Source organism: Indicator indicator, chromosome Z (genome assembly GCF_027791375.1).
Source record: "Indicator indicator isolate 239-I01 chromosome Z, UM_Iind_1.1, whole genome shotgun sequence".
NCBI lineage: Eukaryota > Metazoa > Chordata > Aves > Piciformes > Indicatoridae > Indicator > Indicator indicator.
The window spans coordinates 33499742-33522940 of NC_072053.1; the positions used below are offsets into that span (position 1 = coordinate 33499742).

General features: G+C 41.4%; 1 protein-coding gene across 1 annotated transcript; it reads right to left on the reverse strand.

The window, feature by feature from the left end:
- Window positions 1-121: 121 nt before the first annotated feature.
- On the reverse strand, window positions 122-22837 carry LOC128979501 (betaine--homocysteine S-methyltransferase 1). The gene is made up of 8 exons (XM_054397750.1): window positions 22799-22837; window positions 18827-18959; window positions 11701-11819; window positions 9514-9705; window positions 8795-8942; window positions 4145-4327; window positions 957-1185; window positions 122-464 (listed from the first exon to the last, which is right to left on the reverse strand). Exons 1-8 carry the CDS (start codon window positions 22835-22837, stop codon window positions 290-292), a joined length of 1218 nt encoding a protein of 405 aa, XP_054253725.1. The 3' UTR covers window positions 122-289.
- Window positions 22838-23199: the final 362 nt, after the last annotated feature.

Consider the following 23199-nt stretch of genomic DNA (forward strand, 5'->3'; position numbering starts at 1 on the left):
TTACTTTCCATGTATTTCTGTGCCTATTCAATTAATGGCACCTAGCTAGCAGAAGCTTGATTATGACAATCCAAACTTCCTTCTGACTGTGTATTCTCTAAACTATTTGTCCAGAGAAAAATTTTATTAAAGTTTGACATATTTAAACTGTAATCACAATTTTTTTTCTGCATTTTGTCCCTTTCAGTACATGTTAACTGATAAATCAACAGGATTTTCACAGATTTTCTCATGAAGCATGAGATAGTCTGTAGAGAAATCATTCTAACATTTACACAACTCCAGCAGATTAGAACTTTTTTTTCTGGAAGAGCTCTTTCAGCTGTTGTTCACTTGTTGCTTCTTTCTGTTGCATCAGTTCCTTGCCTCCTTTGGTCACTCCCCAGCCATCTGGCTTTGACATTGAAGGACAATATGGCCTGCCTGAAGCAGGCTTCAGATTCTCCCAGTATTCTTTTCTTGCCCTAAAGAAAGAAAAGGAAATTAAGAGATTTTCCCAGTACCTCACACTACTAAAGGAAACGTGACTTAAATGACCATTGCAAAGGACCATTGCACAGACTGACTTGGTATTTAGATGCAGAAGCATGAATGAAAGCATTCAGTGAAATGCTACATGCTTAAAAATATCTTTCCATCATTGAAAGGAACACTGTAAGCCACTTACCATTAGGAACTTTAACAGCAGTCTGTTAGTTTTTGATATTGACTTTCATTACTTTCACATTAATTCAGACCAAATCTTCATGTTAAAAAAGGATAAGAATTTCTGGAGCTCTTCTACTGCCCCTTCACCCCTTTATCTGGTCCCAGATCAGATTTAGTTTTTCAAAATTACTTACACATAGAATGTTTAGAGTGATATTTAAACTTCTGTATCAGTTAAGCTAGTCTGCTGCATGGACTAGTCTTTGCAAGAAGTATGTGTGTGTGTTTTTCAGGTCAGATATACATACCTTGCTCTAACCCAGGGTTTGGTATGCATGCTCAGACTTTCCCCCCATCTACCATGTTTCTCAGAAGCTTCTGGAAAAAATCCTCTTTCAGGAGCCAGCTCCTCAGCTATTGCTCGGACGTGGTATGGCTCAAATCCACAGCATCCTCCAATGTAACGAATTCCTAAGTCGTAGGCCTCTCTTGCATATTTTTGAATATCCCATCTGGTTACAATTCTTGGCTCCAGACCTGCAAAGACATTAACATTTTAAGTTCACACCGTGTTCCACTTCAGCACATCTTTTGGTAAGAAGTCACACTGTTGAAACACTTGCATGTTGTTTGCAAAACTGGTTGTAGATGTAGATGTTTTAATTGCAGATGGTTTAATTGTCTGTGCTAGAATTAATGATGCAAACTTTCAGAGGTCTAACTTACAGATTCTGCTGTGCTCTGCTGAGTTATGCCTGTTGTAAGCATTTTTGGCCTTGCAAAACAGCACCTACCATCTTCTGAGACTGATTAAGCCCTAAGTCACATACTTGCCATTCTGACAGAGTTCTTAACTGCAATGTTGAAGTCCTTTCAATGTTACACCTGCATTTCCAATATCAGTATTCTCATCTCTGAAAGGAGAAGGAATCAGCCTACCTGCAACAGGAATAAACCTACACATTATTCTTGCAGAATGCCTACTACACTTGTCCCCACTATCAGGTAGTGGTATCCATTTGTTTCACTGACAGCTGGGATCTCTAGCTGTTTCTTATCCCATACATTAATAAGTTTATGATCTCAGCCTTAAGTACCATGCTGCCTCAAACCACTTCCATGTGGAAAGTTCTGTGTTAAGTTAGGATGAAATCTTTATTTTGAACCCTTCTCTCAGTTGCAGGTTGTGGTGAGCAGAGTGAAGGGATAACAGATCTGAAATTAAGAGCTTGTGGAAGGAAAGGAATAGAAAGTGAAATCAACAAGGAAAAGCACACCTTAAAGGGAAAAAAGCACAAGAGTGCTGATTGAATAAAACTAACCTTGTGTACAGTCCTGCAGATGCAAGAATTTGTCAGAAAGACAAATTCATTGTTTCCTTGTCTCCCACGTGCCATTAAGAAGATCATGCAAAATTGATACAAAAGTTTCAACAGTGCTCATTTTATACCTGTATAAACAAAGAAACTCCAGGGGAACAGAAGTGTGTTTCCCTGTCTTGTCCATTACCAATGCTGTAACAGCCTATGGGACCTGAAGATATGTATCCACGGGTCCTGAGGAAATTGTCACATGAGGCTGCTCAGCTACTATCCATCATATCTGAGAAGCTGTGGCAGTCTGGTGAGGTTCCCAGTGACTAGAAAAGGGGAAACATAATCCCCATTTTTAAAAAGGAACTTGTGCAAAAAATTTTACTGTTCTGCACATCCTTGTCTCTAAAATGACAAGTCATGGGTTTGACAGATGGACCATTCACTGGATAAGAAATTGGCTAGATGGTTGCATTCAAACAGCTCAACACCTAGGTGAAGACCAGTGATAAGTGATATCTATTCTTAACTGGGTATGCTTTGACTCACCAGGACACTTCTTTCTAAAACACTGTCCTTGCTTAACTGGTGTCACAGAACCACAGAGTGATAGGAGTTGGAAGGGACATCTGGAGATCATCTAGTCCAATTCTCCCCTGACAGAGCAGATTCACATAGGACAGGCTACATAGGACAGCATCCAGGTGGGTTTTGAATGACTCCAGATATGGAGACTCCACCACCTCTCTGTCATTTCAGAGCAATTGCAGTAACACAGAGGGGAAAAAACGGAAAGAGTTCTACAGATAAATAAATACTGCTGGCATCCAGATGTTGGAATCTGCCAACACAACATGCCTGGTGCTTTCACAGAGACCAAGGTCTAGCTGGCCTGTACAGGGGTTATGTACACTTCAAATATCAAAATGCCATTTTGTGCATATTGCTTTCCACAAAAGGCAGAGTTAACTGGGTCAGTTTACCAATGATTTACCAGACTGTTTATCTTCCATCAAGTGATCAGGAGTTCCTTCTGTGTATTGAAAACATTCACAGAACCAGACTTCAACTGACTCAAAATTTCTAAAGGCTGAGATCTCATGAAAATTTCCTATAACACACAAGCCAAGAAGCATAACAAACCAGAATGACTGCTTGAATTCACTTGATTACTTTCTGCATCTCTTCTGCAACCAGAGGAGTTATATGAAGGAATGAATAGGATAAATTAATTCCTAACAGTTCCAAACATCTCAGAATATTTTCAGAACTCAGACATGTTATTATAATTTAATGAATGCCTCAGGCTCATGCTTTATTCTTGCTCCTTCATTTATGTAAGGAGAAGAATTAAAAATCTTCATACAAGTCACATCTTCCTTTTAATTTTTTTGCTACAAACTGAAGTCTGTAATGTTTTAATGCTTTATTTTATAGTCTGATCTTGGAAAAACGATTGTATGATACCTAAAATGAAAACATTTTTCTAACCAATTTGAAAATGTTTAAGCTGATTTTGTCCTCTTATTGTAAGAGCACACAATCTTCTCCACCCATGGTGGAAAAAAAGCCTTAAATACACTAGTTTTATATACACAAAATGTCTTAATTTTTCAGTCCTTGTAGAATTTTTCCTGAACATACATATAATGACTCCATCTCCAAACTGTTAATCCAATTGTTAGCAAAGAACATATTCCCTCTTCTGGCGTATCTCTAACCTTGACACTTGCAAGGCCATAATCACGCACCTATATCTAGTTCTGCATATGTGTTGTAGATTAAATTCCTACACAGGTAAACATTATAGGACTTGGGGGATAGATGTCACAACCTAGAATGATGGGAGGCTTTTAGTGTATTTGCTCTTTGGACTATTCATAGCTGTCCTGAACAAGGTACAGCATGAGAAAGAACTGTATTTTTAAACTGAGTTTAGGTTGTTGCACTGTTTTGATTGTAACTTCAATTTCAGTCATGTGCTGCAACACTACTGAAATACTATATGGTTCACCTTTAATCCACAATTGCACTGCAATCCCTCTACGAATAATGACAGATAGGGTCACTGGGACTTGACTTATTGTATTAGGACACCTTCCAGCTTCTGCTTCACTAAAATCTGGGGGTAAAAAGGAACACACAATAAACCAAAACAAACAAAAAAACCCCACTTGTCTTACCAAAGGGAAATTCTGGAAGATCAATAAAGCCCTGCTTTCCACAATCAGGTGTATGGAAAGCAAGTGGCTGGGACATCAGGTGGGCTTTCAGTTTAGCAGCCTGCAAGCCCTCTTTCATCAGTTTCACAGTTCTCAGGGAAGTATTGGGATCAAAATGGCAGTTGACTCCAACAATAGAAGCACCTAGTGGGAGGAAAATAAGTTCAAGTCACATCTCCACAGGAAGTAGGAGGTGAAAGTTCTCAGCCACAGCACTACAGAGTGAGAACAGTCCATCTTTGCACCAGTATTATGATAACAAGTCAGCTGAACTACAGCCCGTCTCAACTCTGTTGAGGTTGATTATTCTATTTATAACTCAGTTGCACTCTTTTTACTGTTATAATGAATCACAATTTTCACCCTCATACAGCTGTTTTTATTAGTGTTTAATCACAGATTTGAATCACAGAATCACCAAATCAACCAGGTTGGAAGAGACCTCCAAGGTCATCAAGTCCAACCAATCACCCAACCCTGTCTGATCAACTAGACCATGGCATTAAGTGCTCCATGCAGTCTTTTCTTAAACACCTCCAGGGACGCTGACCTCACCACCTCCATGAGCAGCCCATTCCAATGGTAAATCACTCCTTCTGTGAAGATCAAGCCTAAACTTCCCCCTGTGCAGCTTAAGACTGTGTCCTCTTGTTCTGTCACTGTTGCCTGGGAGAAGAGACCAACCCCCACCTGGCTACTACCTCCCTTCAGGTAGTTGTCGACAGCAGTAAGGTCTCCCCTGAGCCTCCTCTTCTCCAGGCTAAACAACCCCAGCTCCCTCAGCTGCTCCTCACAGGGCTTGTGCTCCAGACCCCTCATCAGCTTTGTTGCCCTTTGCTGGACACCTTTGAGCAACTCAACATCTTTCTTAAACTGAGGGGCCCAGAACTGGACACAGTACTCAAGGTGTGGCCTAACCAGTGCTGAGTACAGAGGCAGAATGACTTCCCTGCTCCTGCTGGCCACACTACTCCTGATGCAGGCCAGGATGCCATTGGCCTTCTTGGCCACCTGGACACACTGCTGGCTCATGTTCAGCTGGCTGTCAACCAGTACCCCCAGGTCCCTCTCTGCCTGGCTGTTCTCCAGCCACTCTGTCCCCAGCCTATAGCACTGCATGAGGTTGTTGTGGCCAAAGTGCAGAACCCAGCACTTAGATGTGTTAAGTCTCATGCCATTGGACTCTGGCCATCTGTCCAGCCTGTCAAGGTCCCTCTGCAGAGCCCTTCTACCTTCTAACAGATCAACACCTGCTCCCAGCTTGGTGTCATCTGCAAATTTACTGATGATGGACTCAATCCCCTCATCCAGATCATCAATAAAGATATTGAACAGAATGGGGCCCAGCACTGATCCCTGGGGAACACCACTAGTGACAGGCTGCCAGCTGGATGTGGCACCATTCACCACCACTCTCTGGGCTCAGCCCTCCAGCCAGTTCCTAACCCAGTGCAGAGTGCTGCTGTCCAAGCCACAGACTGACAGCTTGTCCAAGAGTTTGCCATGGGGGATGGTGTCAAAGGCCTTGTGAAGTCCAGGTAGACTACATCCACAGCCTGCCCCACATCCACCAGCTGGGTGACCTGGTCAAAGAAGGAGATCAAGCTGGTCAGGCAGGACCTGTCCCTCCTAAATCCATGCTGCTGGGCCTGATCCCTTGGCCATCCTGTAGGCGCTGTGTGGTTGCACTCAAAATGACCTGTTCCATAACCTTGCCTGGCCCTGAGGACAGGCTGTCTGTAATTCCCTGACTCTTCCTTCCAGTCCTTCTTGTGGATAGGCATTACACTGGCCAGCTTCCAGTCATCAGGGACCTCACCAGTGAGCCAGGACTGGTGGTAAATGATGGAGAGTGGCTCAGCGAGCTCATCTGCCAGCTCTCTCACAACCCTAGGATGGATCCCATCTGGTCCCATAGGCTGGGATCCAAGTGGCTCAGCAGGTCTCTTACTGCTTCTTCCTGGATTACAGGGGCACTATACTGCTCCCTGAGACATCTGGCAGCTCAGGAGGCCACTTGTCTGGAAGACAAACTATCCTACTATTGAAAATTGTGTCAAAGAAGGCATTAAGTACTTCTGCCTTTTCCTCGCCTTTTGTTACTCTATTCCCCTCCATGTCCAACAAAGAGTGGAGGTTCTCCTTGCCCCGCCTTTTGCTATTAATATATTTATAAAAACACTTTTTATTGTCCTTCACAGCAGTGCCCAGTCTAAGTTCTAAATGGGTTTTTGCCTCTCTAATTTTTTTCCTGTATGACCTAACAACATCCTTAAACATTTCCTGGGTTACATCCCCTTTTTCCCAAAGGTGATACACCCTCTGTTTTTTCACCCTTAATTCATTCAGAAGCTCTCATATAGGCCAGCCATCTCCCTGTTGGTTCATCTTCTGGCACACTGGGACAGCCTGCTCCTGCACCTTCAAATTTTCTTTCTTGAAATAGGTCCAGCCCTCCTGGACCCCTTTGTTTTTAAGGGCTGTTTCCCAAGCTATTTTCCAAGTTAGTTCCTTAAATAAGACAAAGTCTGCCCTTCAGAAGTCCAGAGTGGAGGTTTCGTTGATGCCCTTCTTGGTTTGACTGCATATTGAAAACTCAATTATTTCATGGTACCTGGACCTCAGACAGCCTCTGACCACCACATCTCCCACCAGCCCTTCTCTATCTGTAGAAAGAAGGTCCAGTAAAGCCTTACCCCTGCTAGGCTCACACAGCAGCAGTGATTAAGAAGCCTCCACACACTCCAAGACCCTTCTAGACTGCCTCCTCTCTGCTAAGTTCCCAGCAGATATCTGGCAGGTTAAAGTTGCCCATAAGTACAAGGTCTGGTGATCTTGAGACAACCTCTAGCTGCTTATAGACTAACTCATCAACCTCTTCATCCTGGTTGAAGACCTCTTCATCTGGTCTTCATCCAGACCCCAACCAGGATGTCAGCCTTGTTGGCCTTCCCTCTAATTCTCACCCACAGGCATTCAACGTGATCGTCCTTAATCCCTAGTTCTATGGTGTCTAGAGCCTCCCCAATGTACAGGGCCACCCCTTCTCCCTTGTCTGTCTCTCCTGAAGAGCCTGTAGCCATCAATTACAGGGCTCCACTTCTGTGAGTCATCCCACCACTGTGACGGCTACTACATCACAGCTTTCCTGCTGTACCAAGGCTTCCTGCTCATCTTGTTTGTTACCCATATTGTGTGCATTAGTCTACATGCATTTCAGCTGGGCTGCTCGTTTCTCCCCTGACTTTCACCTACCACACTCGGTCTCCCATCTGGAGAGACTGGTTACATCCCTTTCCCCCTCCAAATCTAGTTTAAAGCCCTGTTAATGAGCTCTGCCAACTCCCTTCCTAAAACCCTTTTTCCCCTGTGGGATAGGCTATTCCCATCTGTTGCCAACAGGCCTGGCCTCTGTAAATCAAGCTGTGGTCAAAAAACCCAAACTCCAGCCAGTGACACCAGGCTCAGAGCCAGGTATTAATCTGCTGGCATATCCTGCCTAATCCCTGTGGCAGGCCTTAAACCACGACAATCCCTCATCATTCGCCACAGCTGGAGGGATGGAGGAGAACATAACCTATGCACCCAATCCCTTGACTAGACATCCCAAGGCTCTGACGTCCTTTTTCATTGTCCTTGGAGAAGTTCTTCCTATTTTATCACTACCTACTTGAAACAACAAAAGGGGATCATAATCTGAGGGCCATACTAGGGACAGGAGCTTCTCCCTTGCATCTTTAACCTGGGCCGCTGGGAGGCAGCAGACCTCCCTGTGTAGCAGGTCCAGTCTGCGTATCAGGCCTTCTGCTCCCTCACTCTGCAGTGAGTCACCAATGACAATGACCTGTCTTTCACTCCTTACAGAGGAGGCTTTAACACAGGGGGCAGATTGACTAGACTTTGGTGACACCTCTCAGAAGGAAGAACTATCATTGTTACCATTGTCCAGTTCCCCTTGCAGAGCACTATGCCTGTCCTTGTCTCCAATCTTTGAAGACTAATTATGTACAGCCATATATACAAAACCTAGCAGGTATCTAAAACAGCTTCTGCTTTTGCATTTCTACTCTAACTCCAAAGGAAAAAGAGTAGTTCAGAACAGACATAATAATGCCCTGTACCAACATTCATCATGCTCCTGATAATTTCTTTTGCCCTTCCTCTCATCCCGCAGAAAACACAAGCCTGTGATAGGCAAAAAGTTCAGTTTTTCATCCTCTTATTCTTGCATCCTGGGTTTGAAGTGTACTCCAAAGAATTCTAAAAACAGGAACAAATAATTGAAGGTGGCTTTGGATTCTCTGCTCATGCCTTCAAAATTTGGGGTTGGCTCTGAAACCAAATTTGAGTAGGTTTATGATTTTGCCCTATTCAGTACCAACTGCCTGTGGCTATCGTTCTCAATATCATCTTGGTTAACAAGGATTTCATATCTGCATTTTCCTATGTGCTTTGTAAGACTGCCCTAGTAAAGCACACACAAAAACAAGGTCAAAACTTTTATCAGATATAACTGAGATATCTATTTGAGACACACGTCCATTTATCTCAATATTTAAGGACTTTACTTTTTTCCACACTTTAAAAGAATGTATTAAAATAGATTCTTACCAGCCTTTACGAGTTGGACAGCACATTGTCCAGGGGGCACACCATGCATGTCTCCTTCTGGACCAATGCACATTGTAGCTGCAACTGGTTTTCCAGATTCTTTTAGGACTTCAACTGCCCAGACAGCCTCTTCCACATGTTCAAAATACTGAAAGAAATTAAAAGTTGGCTACTTCTGTTTTATGCGGATGAAGCTTAAACACATTAATCCAGACCCCAAATTCATCAGTAATAAAAGGACTAGATTCTTTTCAGATTCACAGTAATAGAATTCAATTGACTTCACTGACCACACAGTTACAAAAGGATTTTTAAAAGACAGTAAAGTAAAACCAAATGAAAAATGATACTGTTGTTCCAGAGTACAAATACCTATACAGGAGGTTCATCAGGGATTTATATCCAAATAACTATTTTCATCTAGAAAAGTCACCTTAAGTTGATTAGCTATTATGTCTGGGAGAAAGTGTGAACTAGTCAAGATCACATTCATCAATCCTCTTTGTACCAGTACAGTTTGACTTGACTGAGGTAGAAAATTGGGTTTCAGTGTCCTGTTCTAGGATGCTTGCATACGCTGCTGTGTACTTATAGCTGATGCTGTTTGCGTAAAAGAGTGACATAAAATTTTAGAGGAATACATGCTTGTATTCCCTGAAGGAGGGTAGACATTAAAATTACACTGTTCATGTTGAAGGCTGTGTACTTTACATATTTACCTCTGCAATTAGGAAGTCCACGTTCTTCTTCATAAAGACATCTAGCTGTTTTCGAAAGACTGCTTTAACCTCTGCTTTATCCTTGCAGCTTAAGTATGATGGCGTTTGACTGACTCCTCCAGCCACTAAAGCATCTCCTTCATTAGCCACTTCCCTTGCAATATCACAAGCAGCTTCATTCACTTTCTGACACTGTATAAATATAGATCAGTTTTACCTGATCAGAGGCACACGTGTAATTTCAGAGCACAAAAATGACAAAAACAGCCAGAAGGTATAATACCTTATTATTATTCTCTTATAATTTAAATACATTTTATAGTAATATTAACTAGGAAGAGCAATATATTAAAAAAAAAAAAAACATAAAAAAACAACAAACAAACATTGGGAAACTAATTTCTTGCCACCTCTAAGTTATCATATTGTCAAATACTAAAAAAACCATATTACCTTTAATATGTCTTAACACAAATAGTCTATAAAAAGCAAGTGGAATTTAATTTGCTTCTTAGAAAATGAGTTTGTTGTGATTAAGTGTATATTTTTATCTGGCATTTTGTAGAAAATGGTAGAAAACAGGGTAGAAAACAAAATATACAGTCAATGCAACTGATTTTTCATTATTTTAAAAAATGTTACTTTAGTATTTAAATAATTTTCAAAATTGAAGTTATAATATTCATATAGTTACTTAAGGTGTTTAAAAATATCATTAATTATCTGATGTTCAAGTTACCAGTTTTAGAACAGTAAAAGGAAATTTACCATTCTATGACGGAAAATGCTCCGTGAGCATGCAGGACAAATTAAATGACTGAAAGACATATTCCCACTATACCTAAATCAGGATAACTAGAACAGCTTGTGAAAGAGGTTATGCTGGGGAAAAAAAAAATTTGGGAAAAAAATTTGGGATAGATAACAAGTATTGATTAAAGCAGGTTTCTTTGCAGCCTGTGGACTGCTTAGAACCCAGACACATTTCTCGCAGATTAAGTTTTCCACAGGTGCCTCAAAAGACCTAGATGGTTTTTAAGGCTATTGATGACAGATGGTCTTCCTTTTGCACTTATGTGCAGGTACATGTATGGGAACTCTGGGAGCTGGACCCATACACCAATTAAAGCCTGGAGGAACCTGTTTCTAGAACTTGCAGCAAACTGATCTGAAAAGCTTTGCTACAATGCATTCCCAATACCAGGTGCTGTGCCAGCTTTTCTTGTAAATTTTGCCTGGTAGCAAGAGTTGCAGCATGGCTTCTTCCAGAGGCACTGCCGTTCAGGCATTTCCTTGATGCATCTATTCAATTTAAAGGTACAGCAATTCAGATAAATTTGGGCATATGACATTTTGGTATGAACTCGTATTTAAGCTTCAAGTGTTGTCCTGACTTGGAATATCTCCACAGATACAAAGATTATTTCTTCCTGCCATCCCACTGGAGAATTTTCTCTGCTCTGCAGAGGTTGAAACAGATGCTAGGACCAAAGGGGAAAGGATCGAAGAAAACATTCAATGGCACATCTAGTGTCAAAGGAACTATCTAGAAATTTCTTGTGCCAGAAATCCTGGTGGAGCTGAGGACTAGTGAACACACCCAACATTCTACAACCCCTTTGTGTAAGGGGTATAAAAACAGCAACACTAATTACACTTACACACAAGAAGGGGAATATTGACCACATTGTATTCCTTGGAGTTTTCAGTTGTTATTTTATGGAAGATATGTTTCTAAAAAAACATCTCATTTCATTAGCCACTGGTTGTTCTCTTGGATTCTTCACCATTTTTTGTAGTTGATTTATTTCTCAAGATTTTAACGTTTGGGGGTTTTTTTTGGTTTTTTGTTTGTTTGTTTTCCCCCACTGATTTTTCTCTGTGCGTTTATTTCTCTCTATACTTTTTGTATCAAAACTCCAGTAAACTTGGATGGGAAAAATATGATGTAGGCATCCTCTCTCCTCTTTTAATCCTTGCCCTGTTTTGTTATTTTTTTACTTTTAACCTTGTCTTTCTTACTATTCCAAATTCTGAAATTGCCTCATTTTATTCTTTGGGTCTCACACATAGCCAAAACTATTATGACAAAATGTGAAAGTACTCAATAATCTCTCCACTAAACCTTTGGAAATTGTTCCTTTGGACATTTGTTTCATATCTCCATCAAAACAGAATTTTACTCACGCTTATTTTCTCAGCTACATAATTGCCCCTGTTCTCTAGTTTGTCCTCACTGGCATAAAAGGTGAATGTCTGCAGAACATTGGATCCGGCTCTAAGGAACTCCCGGTGAAGTTGACGAACTACAAAGAATTAAAAGAGACAAACAAGAGATGTTTGGTATAGTTTTTACTGTTGTAATAATCAAAAAATAAAATGCTTATTCAAGTAACGTTATTGTAAAATAAGTGATACTGTGTTTATTAGAAGAGCCATTTTGAGAGAGTAAAAGCATGTGCTCCAGTCTGCATAGAATTTCTTTCTTCTTGCTCTCTGAACATTAGGTAGAAAACTTTGTCTTAGTTATTCTTTGCTAAGAATGAGTAGTGATTTCCATTTAGTTTATCAGTAGATTCAGTACTGCATGCCACCATGCCTATCTTCTATTTTCTTCAGTCCTTCAGACCTCCTAGTTTCTTTTTAATTGTATAGCGGTTTAGGAAGGAAAGGCAGACATCTGACAAAGAACAAGAAAGCATAACAAGAAATACCAGACAAAAAGATTAACAAATGAAAAAGTTGTATTTTCTTAGGTCCTAGATTATGAAAATGAAAACAGAATAAAGTATCATGGCAACAAGATAGTATTTTTATGGAAGAATATAGAGGTCTCTCCTATTTTGTCTTTTTTAGTTCTCTCCTCTCCTTCCAAAGCTCTAGCTGAATCTAGCTCTACTTTGCTAAATACATCCCTTAGTTAAAAGGTGATAGCTTGCTCCAGAAGAGTGACTTGTAACACAGACTTAATTGTTCTCTTAAGTCTGCACATGATGGTTTTACTGCAGAGCCAACACATTTTTGAAGAAAAAGTTGGCAGTATTTTAATGCACAATTTCCCTGCATTAGGACTCTAGGAGGCTCTGAATAGTATTTTTGCCTTCATTGCTGTAAGCAGTACACTGCAATAGTCACAGCAGGAACAAAAGGCTCCAGAGAGACCTTATAAGGACCTTCCAGTACTTGAAGGGAGCCTACAAGAAGGATGGAAATGGACTGTTTACAAAGGCCTGTAGTGATAGGACCAGAGGCAAGGGTTTCGAACTAGAGAAGAGCAGGTTTAGATTAGATGTTAGGAACAAGTTCTTTGCCATGAGGGTAATGGAACATTGGAACAGGTTGCCCAGGGAGGTGTTTGAGGTCCCATCCCTGGAGATATTCAAGATGACGCTCAACAGGGCTCTGGGCAAACTGATCTAGTTGAGGATGCCCCTGCTTACTGCAGAGGGGGGTTGAACTAGATGACCTCTGGAGGTCCCTGTGGTGAAGGGTACCTATGCCCAGAATTATGCCCCAAATATTGCCAAAACTTGTCTGTCATGTTTTGATCAACACCTCCCATTCCCCTCCTTTCTGGAGTGGGTACTCAGCCAGGCCTAAACTTGGAGGCCTGTGGCAAGTGGTGTTCCCCAGTTTTGTTCAATATCTTTATCAATAACCTGGATGAGGGGATTGAGAGTACCCTCAGCAAGTTCACTGATGATACAAAACTGGGGGGGTTGGCTGACACCTGTCAGGCTGTGCAGCCATCCAACGTAACCTGGACAGGCTGGAGAGCTGGGTGCAGGCAAACCTCATGAAGTTTAATAAGGACAAGTGCAGGTCCTACATCTGGGGAGAAATAACAGCAGGCACCAGTACAGGTTAGGGGCTGCCCTGCTGGAAAGCAGCTCCACAGAGAAAGACCTTGGAGTGCTGGTGGACAGCAAGTTCTCCATGGAACAACAATGTGCTCTTGTGGCCAAGAGAGCCAATGGGACCCTGGCATGTATCAAGAAGGGTGTGTCAAGAAGGTCTAGGGAAGTTCTTCTAGTTCTCTAATCTGCCCTGGTGAGACCACACCTGGAATACTCCATCCAGCTTTGGGCTCCCCAGTTCTCAACAAAGACAAAGAAATGCTGGAGAGAATCCAACAGAGAGCCACAAGGATGATTAGGGAACTTGAGCATCTCCCCTATGAAGAGAGACTGAGAGACCTGGGGCTGTTTAGTCTTGAGAAGAGAAGACTGAGAGGGGATCTCATCAATGCGCATAAATATCTGTGGGGTAGGTGTTCAAGTGGGTGAGGCCAAGCTCTTTTTGGTGGTTCACAGTAATAAGACAAGGAACAATGGGTTCAAACTTGAACATAGGAAGATTTCACCCCAACATGAGAAGAAACTTCTTTACAGTGAGGGTGACAGAGCACTGGAACAGGCTGCCCAGGGGGGTTGTGGAGTCCCCTTCTCTGGAGACTTTCAAAACCCACCTGGATGCATTCCTGTGCTGACTATGCTACATGATCCTGCTCTGGCAGGGGGATTGGACCTGATGATCTCTTGAGGTCCTTTCCAGCCTCTGATACACTGTGAAACAAAGGGCCAGGTGTCAGTAAGCCAGGTTAAACAACCCAACATGCCTTCTCTGGGGTAAACAAAAGCACATGCCCACCTTATGGGATGCTTGTGCTGTGCTTGTGCTTCTTCAAAGTTTGGGCATAATTCTACCCATATGCTTTGATATTGGCTAATGATGGCATTTGACTACAGGCTAAATCCAAGCCTCAAACAAATTATAAATATTACCCAAATTGTAAACAACTCGTTCTTTTGCTATTGCTCTTTTGCTCTTCTGCTCTCACTCCTTGCATATGCTCTACCCTCATGCATGTGTTCTGCCTTTGTCTGCAGTCCAGAGAAAAGACTGCTACCCGGGAAGTGATGTCGTGCCTCAGTTTACCCAGAAACCAGCAAAGAGTCCTTTGTGTAAGCTGCACTGAACTAGAGCTTAGCATCATATCTGCAGTCTTGCTGGTAGGAAGAAACTGCCGCTGCGTCCTGCAGGGACTGAGACCCTGTTGGTAAAGCCCATCCAGCAAGGGACAACTTGCCTGAATCCCTTTCGGCAGTTCTAAGTGCCTGCAGCACGAAGCTGCAGACCTAAGAGCCAATAACTGGCCCACGTGTGCACCTATCCATGAGATTCAGAGCATCCTCCATGCCCTGCTGGGACTGCCTGTGAGTGTCCCAGTCCCTCACTCATTTCTGAGCTGAGCCAAGGGGAAAGCTGCACTGCTCCATGATGCCCCCCCCCCCAGCCCTCTCCAGCTTTTTCAGGAGGGGAACTTCCCACCCCACAGCATCCTGCAGACTCCACAGCACCACCAACATCGGGAATCACTCAAGAGCCTGTTCCAGGTGAACCAGCCTCCAGCACACCCCCACGGAGCTTCTACACCAACCCCTGCAGTAGTGGGAGAAGGCTGCCTCCACCAAGTCTGGAGGGGACCATCCCCGAAGCCAGCCTTGGCAGTGATTACCTACAGTCCCACCAAGCCCCATGAGCCTGAGCAGTCAGCCACAGCAACCAGTTTGACAAGGGAAACTATCTTTTCCAGTGTTCACATGTTTAACACCAGTTGTGGTTCTGTTTAAAATCCCCGTGCTTTAGCCTGTATGGTATTGTGATCTATGGTTTATTAATGCAGAATTCTGGAATGCCTGCAGCCATAATTCATGATCAAAAATTGATTTAAGCCACTGCAAGGTTCCTTAATTGTATGTGCCTGATACCTAGCCAAGCCGCCAGGCATCTCGAGTCGCCAGCTGGTGGACGAACGTCAGAATTTTAGCCTTGGTTCTTACTGAATAACTTGGTTTGTATTTTTCTAATGTGATTTGAAATTGTTACACTGTACCAGTTTATGGGATATATTCACGATTGTACACTAGAATCTGCATATATATGTGTGTGTGTATATATATACACATGTACATATACACACTGTAAAAATGTTATATATATGTACATATATATATACAGTGTATATATATACTGTCAAAAGGTTACTATTTTTATATTAATAATAATTAATATTATTAATATTTCTAATAGCATAATTTCATAAATTAATAATCATAACTATCACAGACCCTCCCAATCCAGATCATTCTATGAAAACATGAGCTCTCAATGGACTTTAAATGTATACCCATAGAAGAATGATTATACTAATTTCAAGAACATTACTGATCATATACAACAAAGTTAAAACGCTCAACAGCTTATAGCAAATACAGCAATAATTTATTTCCTAGATAGTGTATACAGACACAAGAACACCATGGTTTCCGTGGCAGATGTTTTGAAAAGTTTTCCTTAAAACTTATCACACCTCATTGTCTGCAGACAATCGGTGTCATTATGGAAATGTATGAAGGTGTCATGAGACTAATGTTACTTTCTTTAGCTGCAAGAAACACAACCTTCTATGCTAGAGAAGGTCAAGCAACAGTTTGAGTTGCTAAAGTCAATCTGTGTACACATGAGCATTTCTATTTTCTTTGAAGTAACAGCATACTGTCACTTGCTTTTCTTTACTTGTACATTATTTCATTTCTAATTACAGCCTTGGGTAACCACACTGCCATTTAACACAATGCTGCTTCTCCCAGTTGTCACAAAGGAACACAGATTACCGCTGAGATACAGTTCAAAAAGCCCCTTAGAATATGCCCAAACTACCTGGGTCAAATTTCAGTCTTACAACCTTTACTCAGACAAAACATTCCTAGTGCAGGGAGTATTCTTTTTTGTACAGCACTGAAATAGGCTACTGATCCAACTAAAAGGGCTATCTCTGTATGTTTCTAGTGTTCTCTAGCTTGTTTTCCTATTGTCTGTCATGGAAAATCATTAATGAAAACTGGTCACGAAATGGGACAAGGAAAAAAATCTACAAATATTTTCAAAAATGCTCTATGATATTTCTGTAATAAACTAGTTTATTTACTGCTACAGTTAGTGCTGTTTAAATACGGTTCTTGCATTCCTAGAAGAATGCTTGGAACCTGTGAGAAAAAGGATAGTAACATAGATAAGCTAATGAAACAACCAAACATACATGAATAAGGAGCTTCATATCCCAAACTATCAGATATGTAAATAGGAAACTCTTGAATGAGTCTACATTTTGAGGGAAAGAATAGTATCTTATCAGCCCAAATCTCATTCAACCCTAGGCAAATTGTTTTTAGCACAATACACTGTTATTGCTGTCAAGCCCATGGCAGTTCGTACTATCAACCGAAGTCACCCAGTAATTTAATTCTTGTATGACTTCCAACATGTTATTCAAGTTGTGTTCTCCTCCAGCATAACAGCCACACATAGGGCTAAACAATTATTAACAACTAGATGCATTTTAGGTGTCAGATGCATAGCACTGACTTTCATTTCAATGTACCATGAGCTACACAGGATTAAGCTAACTGGAAACAGGGGCAATAAGTACCTATGCTCACTGTTAAGCAATATTTGATCTGACTCAGAAGAAATACTTAGATTTCATTTTAAACATGCATTTTAAACTTGAGTCTGGCAAAACTTCTGTTCTGTAATGGAAATAATGGTGTGGAACTCACTTCTCCCCTACCCCCTTTTTTCTTTCTTTCTAAATTCCTGGCTGCATTCTCAAAACCTCTGTCCTTTTCCCTTCTTCCTTACAAAGACAAGAAGGTCTGGTAGTTGAATGGTTTTTACACCAGCTGGCTCATCCAGTTGCTCTTTCCGTTCATCACACCTGCTTTCAAAGTAACATGACCCTTGAGCATACAGGAGCAAAAAAGCAGCAACGGAGGGGAGGCAGCACACTGCACAAAAATAAATTAACACATTTCCAGTGAAGAGTGTATTTATAAATAGTTGATAAGAGACTTATGAAACATTTTTAACTATGATACAGACATGAACAACACATTCTAGCAAATCAGTAGCAATGCTTAGAAGGCAGTATTCTAACTTATGAGTACTGATCACTTCTTTAAAGCAGAGCTGTGCACCTCTTTAGCCAGTTTAAACCATCTGCAATTGCCTCTGTCTTACATTCCCCAGGTGAGACCTGCACTTCCCACACGTGGAGCAGGGCAAGAGCTTTTGAGATGTGAATTAAAATAAGCAGAAGTGGAATAAAGAATATGTAAGATGCAATGTGTAGGGGCAGACAAAAGTAGAGTGGAAAGAAACAGAGAGCGAGATGATGTGAAGTCTTTTGGGGAGATTAGTTATCAAATTAGCTTACCACCCTTTACACCTTCACTGGAGCTCTGCATTATCTAAGGCTTTCCATGACCCTAAGTTAGCCATGTTACAGAGTGACACTTGAAGGCTGAGAAGGATTAGGGTGCATAAATAACATGTTCAAAGCAATGTAACAGACATCTCTCTCCCTCCTCTGTATAAAGGAAGATTAATTTGGAAGGGCAAACACTTAAAATAGATCAAACACGCTATGTTTCACCAGGATATTCCAAGTTGTTTTTTGGGATTAACTGCACATCACATTACTACAGTAAATGCTTTCTTGTAATGAAGCACACATAAATAGACAAAAGTATCTCATTTGCACTGTGTATGCTAAACACTACAATCATCATGCTGGAAGGCATGGAATGATTGCTCATTTGCCTTCGTCCACTTTAAGAGAGTTACTCCATTAAATGTTTATTGCAGTTCTTAGGTTCATAGGAGATTTATCATTCCCTGTTTCACAGTGGAGTGAGATACATTAAATCCTCTTCTTCCATTCCACTGTTTATTAAAAGCTTCTATTTTCCAGAAAGAATCAATAAACAAACGATACTAATTTATAATAACATAAAAGTCCTAGAATGACTGGAATACGACAGAATAGATAGTTAACTGCAGATCTTTTTTTTTTCCCCATGAAATGCTTTAATTTATAAGCTTTATATCAGCTCAGGGACAGACTGGACACATCTATGAGTGAGAAATCACTGAGTGTTATTAAATACCAGGATACTATATCAATGTCAAAAAGTCCCCGGACTACAAATGATTGAATACTAGGAGAGCACTCTGGAGAGATGTTACTGTTTGCATGACTAATATTCTTACCCAGACAACTGCTTTTGACCAGTGTTAGAGCAAGAAAAAGCATCTGTTCTATAGATTCTTAGGCTATTCTTTACAATGTGATTCTACAGCATCAAGGAACACTGATACACAGAAACCTAACACAACTCCCTATATACTTATTATTTAGCCAACCACATTTACATTCACTACAGGATTACCTTTTACCATGAAAACTCACCTGCTTCTGGGTGTTCTACTGTTGCTTCAGGAGTCCAAGGCCCAGCCTTTACATATCCCCTTTTTTCAAGAGCAAAGACAAAGCCTCCATCTCCAATCACAATTTCTCCAGAGTCTAAGCGCTCTAGAATGCCCTGAAGAAAACAGAAAGAAAGGTTAATAATTGCAGTTCTTTACTTTTGCAGTCTTCCTTTGTCTTTGTTGCCATGATTTCCTGTATTTGCAAAGCAGACGCAAATATTTGTGGACTACAAGAACCACCTTTGCCCTAATAAGAAAAAGTATTAAATCTTCTTCTTGAAATTCTCTTTAATGAACGGTCTGTTTTGCACTATAAGGCTTTAATATGTTTATGCAAGTTTGATAACACTTCTCATTAGTCAGTTTTATTGTACTCCAGATCAATTTCCAAGAACTAGAATAGTCCAGTTCCGTTCCTATGAAAGTAAAACACCACCTCAAATACTCCTGTAAAATACATGAAAACCTTTTAAAAATTAAACACTAGTATCACTGACCTCTTTAGTAGCTTATTTGCTCTTAAATTACAGATGCAATCTTGACAGAGCCTCAGCACAAGCAGGTTGTAACCTGATGGCACAACAGGCATCATAAACGAGTAAGCATGTATTATTTTCCTACCAAGAAAGATACATCTCAAAACACTGGACTCCATTTCGACCGGACTCCATGACTTTTTTTACTGGCCTGGGTTTGCTTACATAGACTTACAAAATGAAAGAAAATCCTGCTTGTTTTGTACTATCCTGAAATAGTCTAATATACCAAATTACATACATTACAGCACCCCATGATTAACCTTCCATCTGCCTTGAACTTCATGCTACTGCAAGCGAAGTGGTAATAACTTTCTGGTAAAATTTTAAAACATGAGAACAACATATATTGATTACACTTTATTTATATAAAAAGTAGATATTAATTTCCTTAATTTCTCACTTGCTATTACACTAAATAGCACTAATTTGTGCAGAATGATTGCAACCAGAGATTAATTTCTACAGATGGATTACCACTATAATTCTATTTATTTTAAAAAGTGAATGAATGTAGACCCATTCTACTAACAATGGTAGTGGGTGTAGAAAAAGATGTAATCAAAGGTAAGACTGAAGTTTCTCTCCATAGTTATCTTTTCTTGATGGCACACTAAATGAATTTTGAGGGAGAAGGAAAAAAAAAGCCCTGTGAGCACAGAGTTTAGTGTGGGTTTTACACTGAGAGGAAGGGGGTTTTAACAATTAGCCTCCAACCTTTAGTAGGTTATTTTTTGTGTGATAATTTCTCTGTTAATTCAATTATCTCACACCACATATCCAGAAAAGACAAACATGACGTCTCAGCAGCACCAGTTATGCAAGATGATTGTACACCTTTCTAACAAGAAGGAGCACTGTGCCAGTTATGCCAGTTTAGTATCAAGCACAGCAGTGTAAGACTACTTAGAAGCCATGAAGCCTGGCTAAAGGGTCAGCATTTTTGGCTCAGGCACTGACATGGTGGCAAGGTGGCAGGTCTTCTCTCTACCAATCTGCTGAGCAGATATATCAGCTTTGTCAAGTGTTGGCTTGCAAATCTCTGCATCATGTTCCACCTCCCATCACATTCTTGCCAAAATATTGACCTGATTAACTTTATAACTTTAATAAACTATGCTAGATTTTATCTTTACTTCAGCAGGACCATGGCAAAAATCAACACCAAGACTCAGCCTCAAAATTTAGTAATTTTCAATGAGTTTGCCAGTCATGCCTGTCTATTAACGCAATTCTGTTCTTAGTGTAAATGTCAGGAGACTTTGCAAACATTGTTTTGCAATTAACTAATTTGCAGTTGGAGCAGAATGCCTCAAATGGAGTCAGAGAAAGGCACTCAAGGGATCTCTGGCTGAATGTCTGCTTCCTCTGCCTTCCACAGGTTCTTCAAAATGCAGATGAGTGCAGAGGGAAACATATCTTAAGCCTCCAAGTAGCCTCAGTCACTGCTTGTTAATGACCATTAAGTCATAGATACATGTTGATATCATATTTAGGTATTATATTCAAATGTACTACAACTAACAGGTATTTTTAACTAGTCACTTACGGAATTTAACAGCGGTTTTCCTTCACAGTTCTAGGTTTGGGTTTGGTTTTTTTTAACCTGCCTTTTAAAATAATCACTTTTGACACACGGAAACAATGTAAGCCATGATATCATAAACCATAGTATCTTAATATATTGTGATATACTAAACATAGCATCAGAGCATCTAATAGCAGGTGACATAACTATAAATCAGGAAGTACTTCATACAAGCTTACTTTGTCAGTTCAGATTGGCTTAAAATGGAAATAACTTTGTTATTCAAACTTTGTTAGTGGTCTGATATCATCTCTTAATCCCATTTTTACTTTATCTATACTAGTAAAATACTATCCAGTCAAACAGCACACAGTTAACTTATGATCAGCATCATCGTTTTCTTCTGCCATGGAGGCCTGTGGCTGTATGTGTGACTCATGTATAATCTAGATGAAAACTGTACTACCAGGCCATCTAATAGTGCACAGATCTGGTATTACATTAAAAGAATTTGTATCTGTAAAAAGCTAACCAAGGCTTTTTGAGCCATTTCTTTCACTGCTACAATGAATGAAGTTGAACCACATAATTCATACATCTATCCAGGGAGAGAGCGCCAATGCCTGTATGATGGTATTTCCTGAAACACCTTTCACATAAGTGAAAATCTTCCTTGGTCTACCTTTATCCCAGCTTCCCACCAGCAGAGAGAAAACAACTATCCCAAAATAAGATCTTAACTAAACCCTCAAGAGAAGCTTCTCTCTGTCCACTGACAGGGGTGGTAGGTTGGAACTTAGGGTAATTGCCTTCTGCTAGGTGTTTGAAGTTGGGTGCTGTGAGCATACACCAAAAAAAACCCAAAAAGCAGAACAAATACCTCCCCACCTTCTTCCTATTATTTCAAGAAGGATACTTCTGTTCTCTTACTCTAGACTTGCATGCTACACTTAAAAAAGAGTAAAACCAGTTCTGATAATAGTAATTAATAATAATGATGATGTCCTATTAATGATAATACTGTCCTTCTGAAAAGAAGGCAGAATATGTGATTACACTCTTGTATGCGTGCCTCAAAGGCTAGAATGATTGATGTCTGGGTAACTTTTTATACCAGCTTATTTCTGTAGCTTAATGAGGGTGCAAAGGCCTTGAATATATTGGAGGCTGTGCTCATACTACAAACACTACTGGTATTCAGTCACATAAACCAGTTTGGGGCTTTCAAACAGAGCTATAAGGATGCTAGAAACAGAAATCCTGTCCAGTGAAAATTTATGCTTAAAATACTTAGTTTTAATGTGTTCTGATCACTGCTTAGTTTGCACATCAAATAATGTTAAACAAAATGGTTTTGAACTTTGGTGTCTCCAGTCTATGTGTTCAGAGAAATAAAAATGCTATGAGCTGCTACACCATTAAGTTCCGTCTACCCTATCTCTTTAATGGTGTCCAACTGTCTTTCATGGCTGGATACTGAAGAGGTACAGTTATTATTATGGCCTTACTTTATCTTTTCACAGTAGGGCCTCACCTAAGAAATACCGAGCATCTTACTGGAGGTTAAGAAGGGCGGTGCGCGGGCCGTGCCAGCTTAGCAGCAGCTCCCCGTGAAAGTCTCCGGGCAGGGCTTCGAGGAGGAGGAAGAGGCGCCAGGGCTCAGCGGGGTAACGGCCCGTTCCAGAGCCAACCTCGTCCCTGTCACTCCCCATAGCACAGACGCGGGGCTGCCTCTCTCCTACCGCCCGAACCCGCTGGGGCAGTGCCCGCATCGCCGCGGGCGGCGAAGGGGACCGCAACAGGGCACCTCTCTCGGGCAACAGCGCGGAGCGAGCCCACGGGAAGCAGAGGACCGAGGCGGAGATGGGAAGGGAGGTGGGAGAATTACCCGTTTGCCCTGCTTCGTGGTCTTCCCGATCGGCAGCATCTTGTTCGCCCAAGGACGCCGGCTGCCTGAGTCTCCCTCGACGTCTCAGCACCAAGCTCAAGATCCTTCTAGTCCTCACGCCGCCCTTTTATCGCCCGGGAAGGAGGCGGGCTGTGGTGGGCATTTCTGAGGGCACCACCCCCTCCTGGCCCAGCCCCTGACCCCGCGGAGCGCCCTAGCACGGCGTAGGGTTACCTTGCGCCCTCCTGCCACGGCTGCCTGCCGGCTCAAGGTCAGCAGGCGCCTGGTTGCATCTGTGGGCTGCCCTCCGAGCCAAGGGGCGGGCCGGCGCCCTCCTCTGTGAGAGCTGGCTTCGGCAGCGGCAGGGAAGTGCCCGGCCGGGCTACTGTCGGGAGACGCGC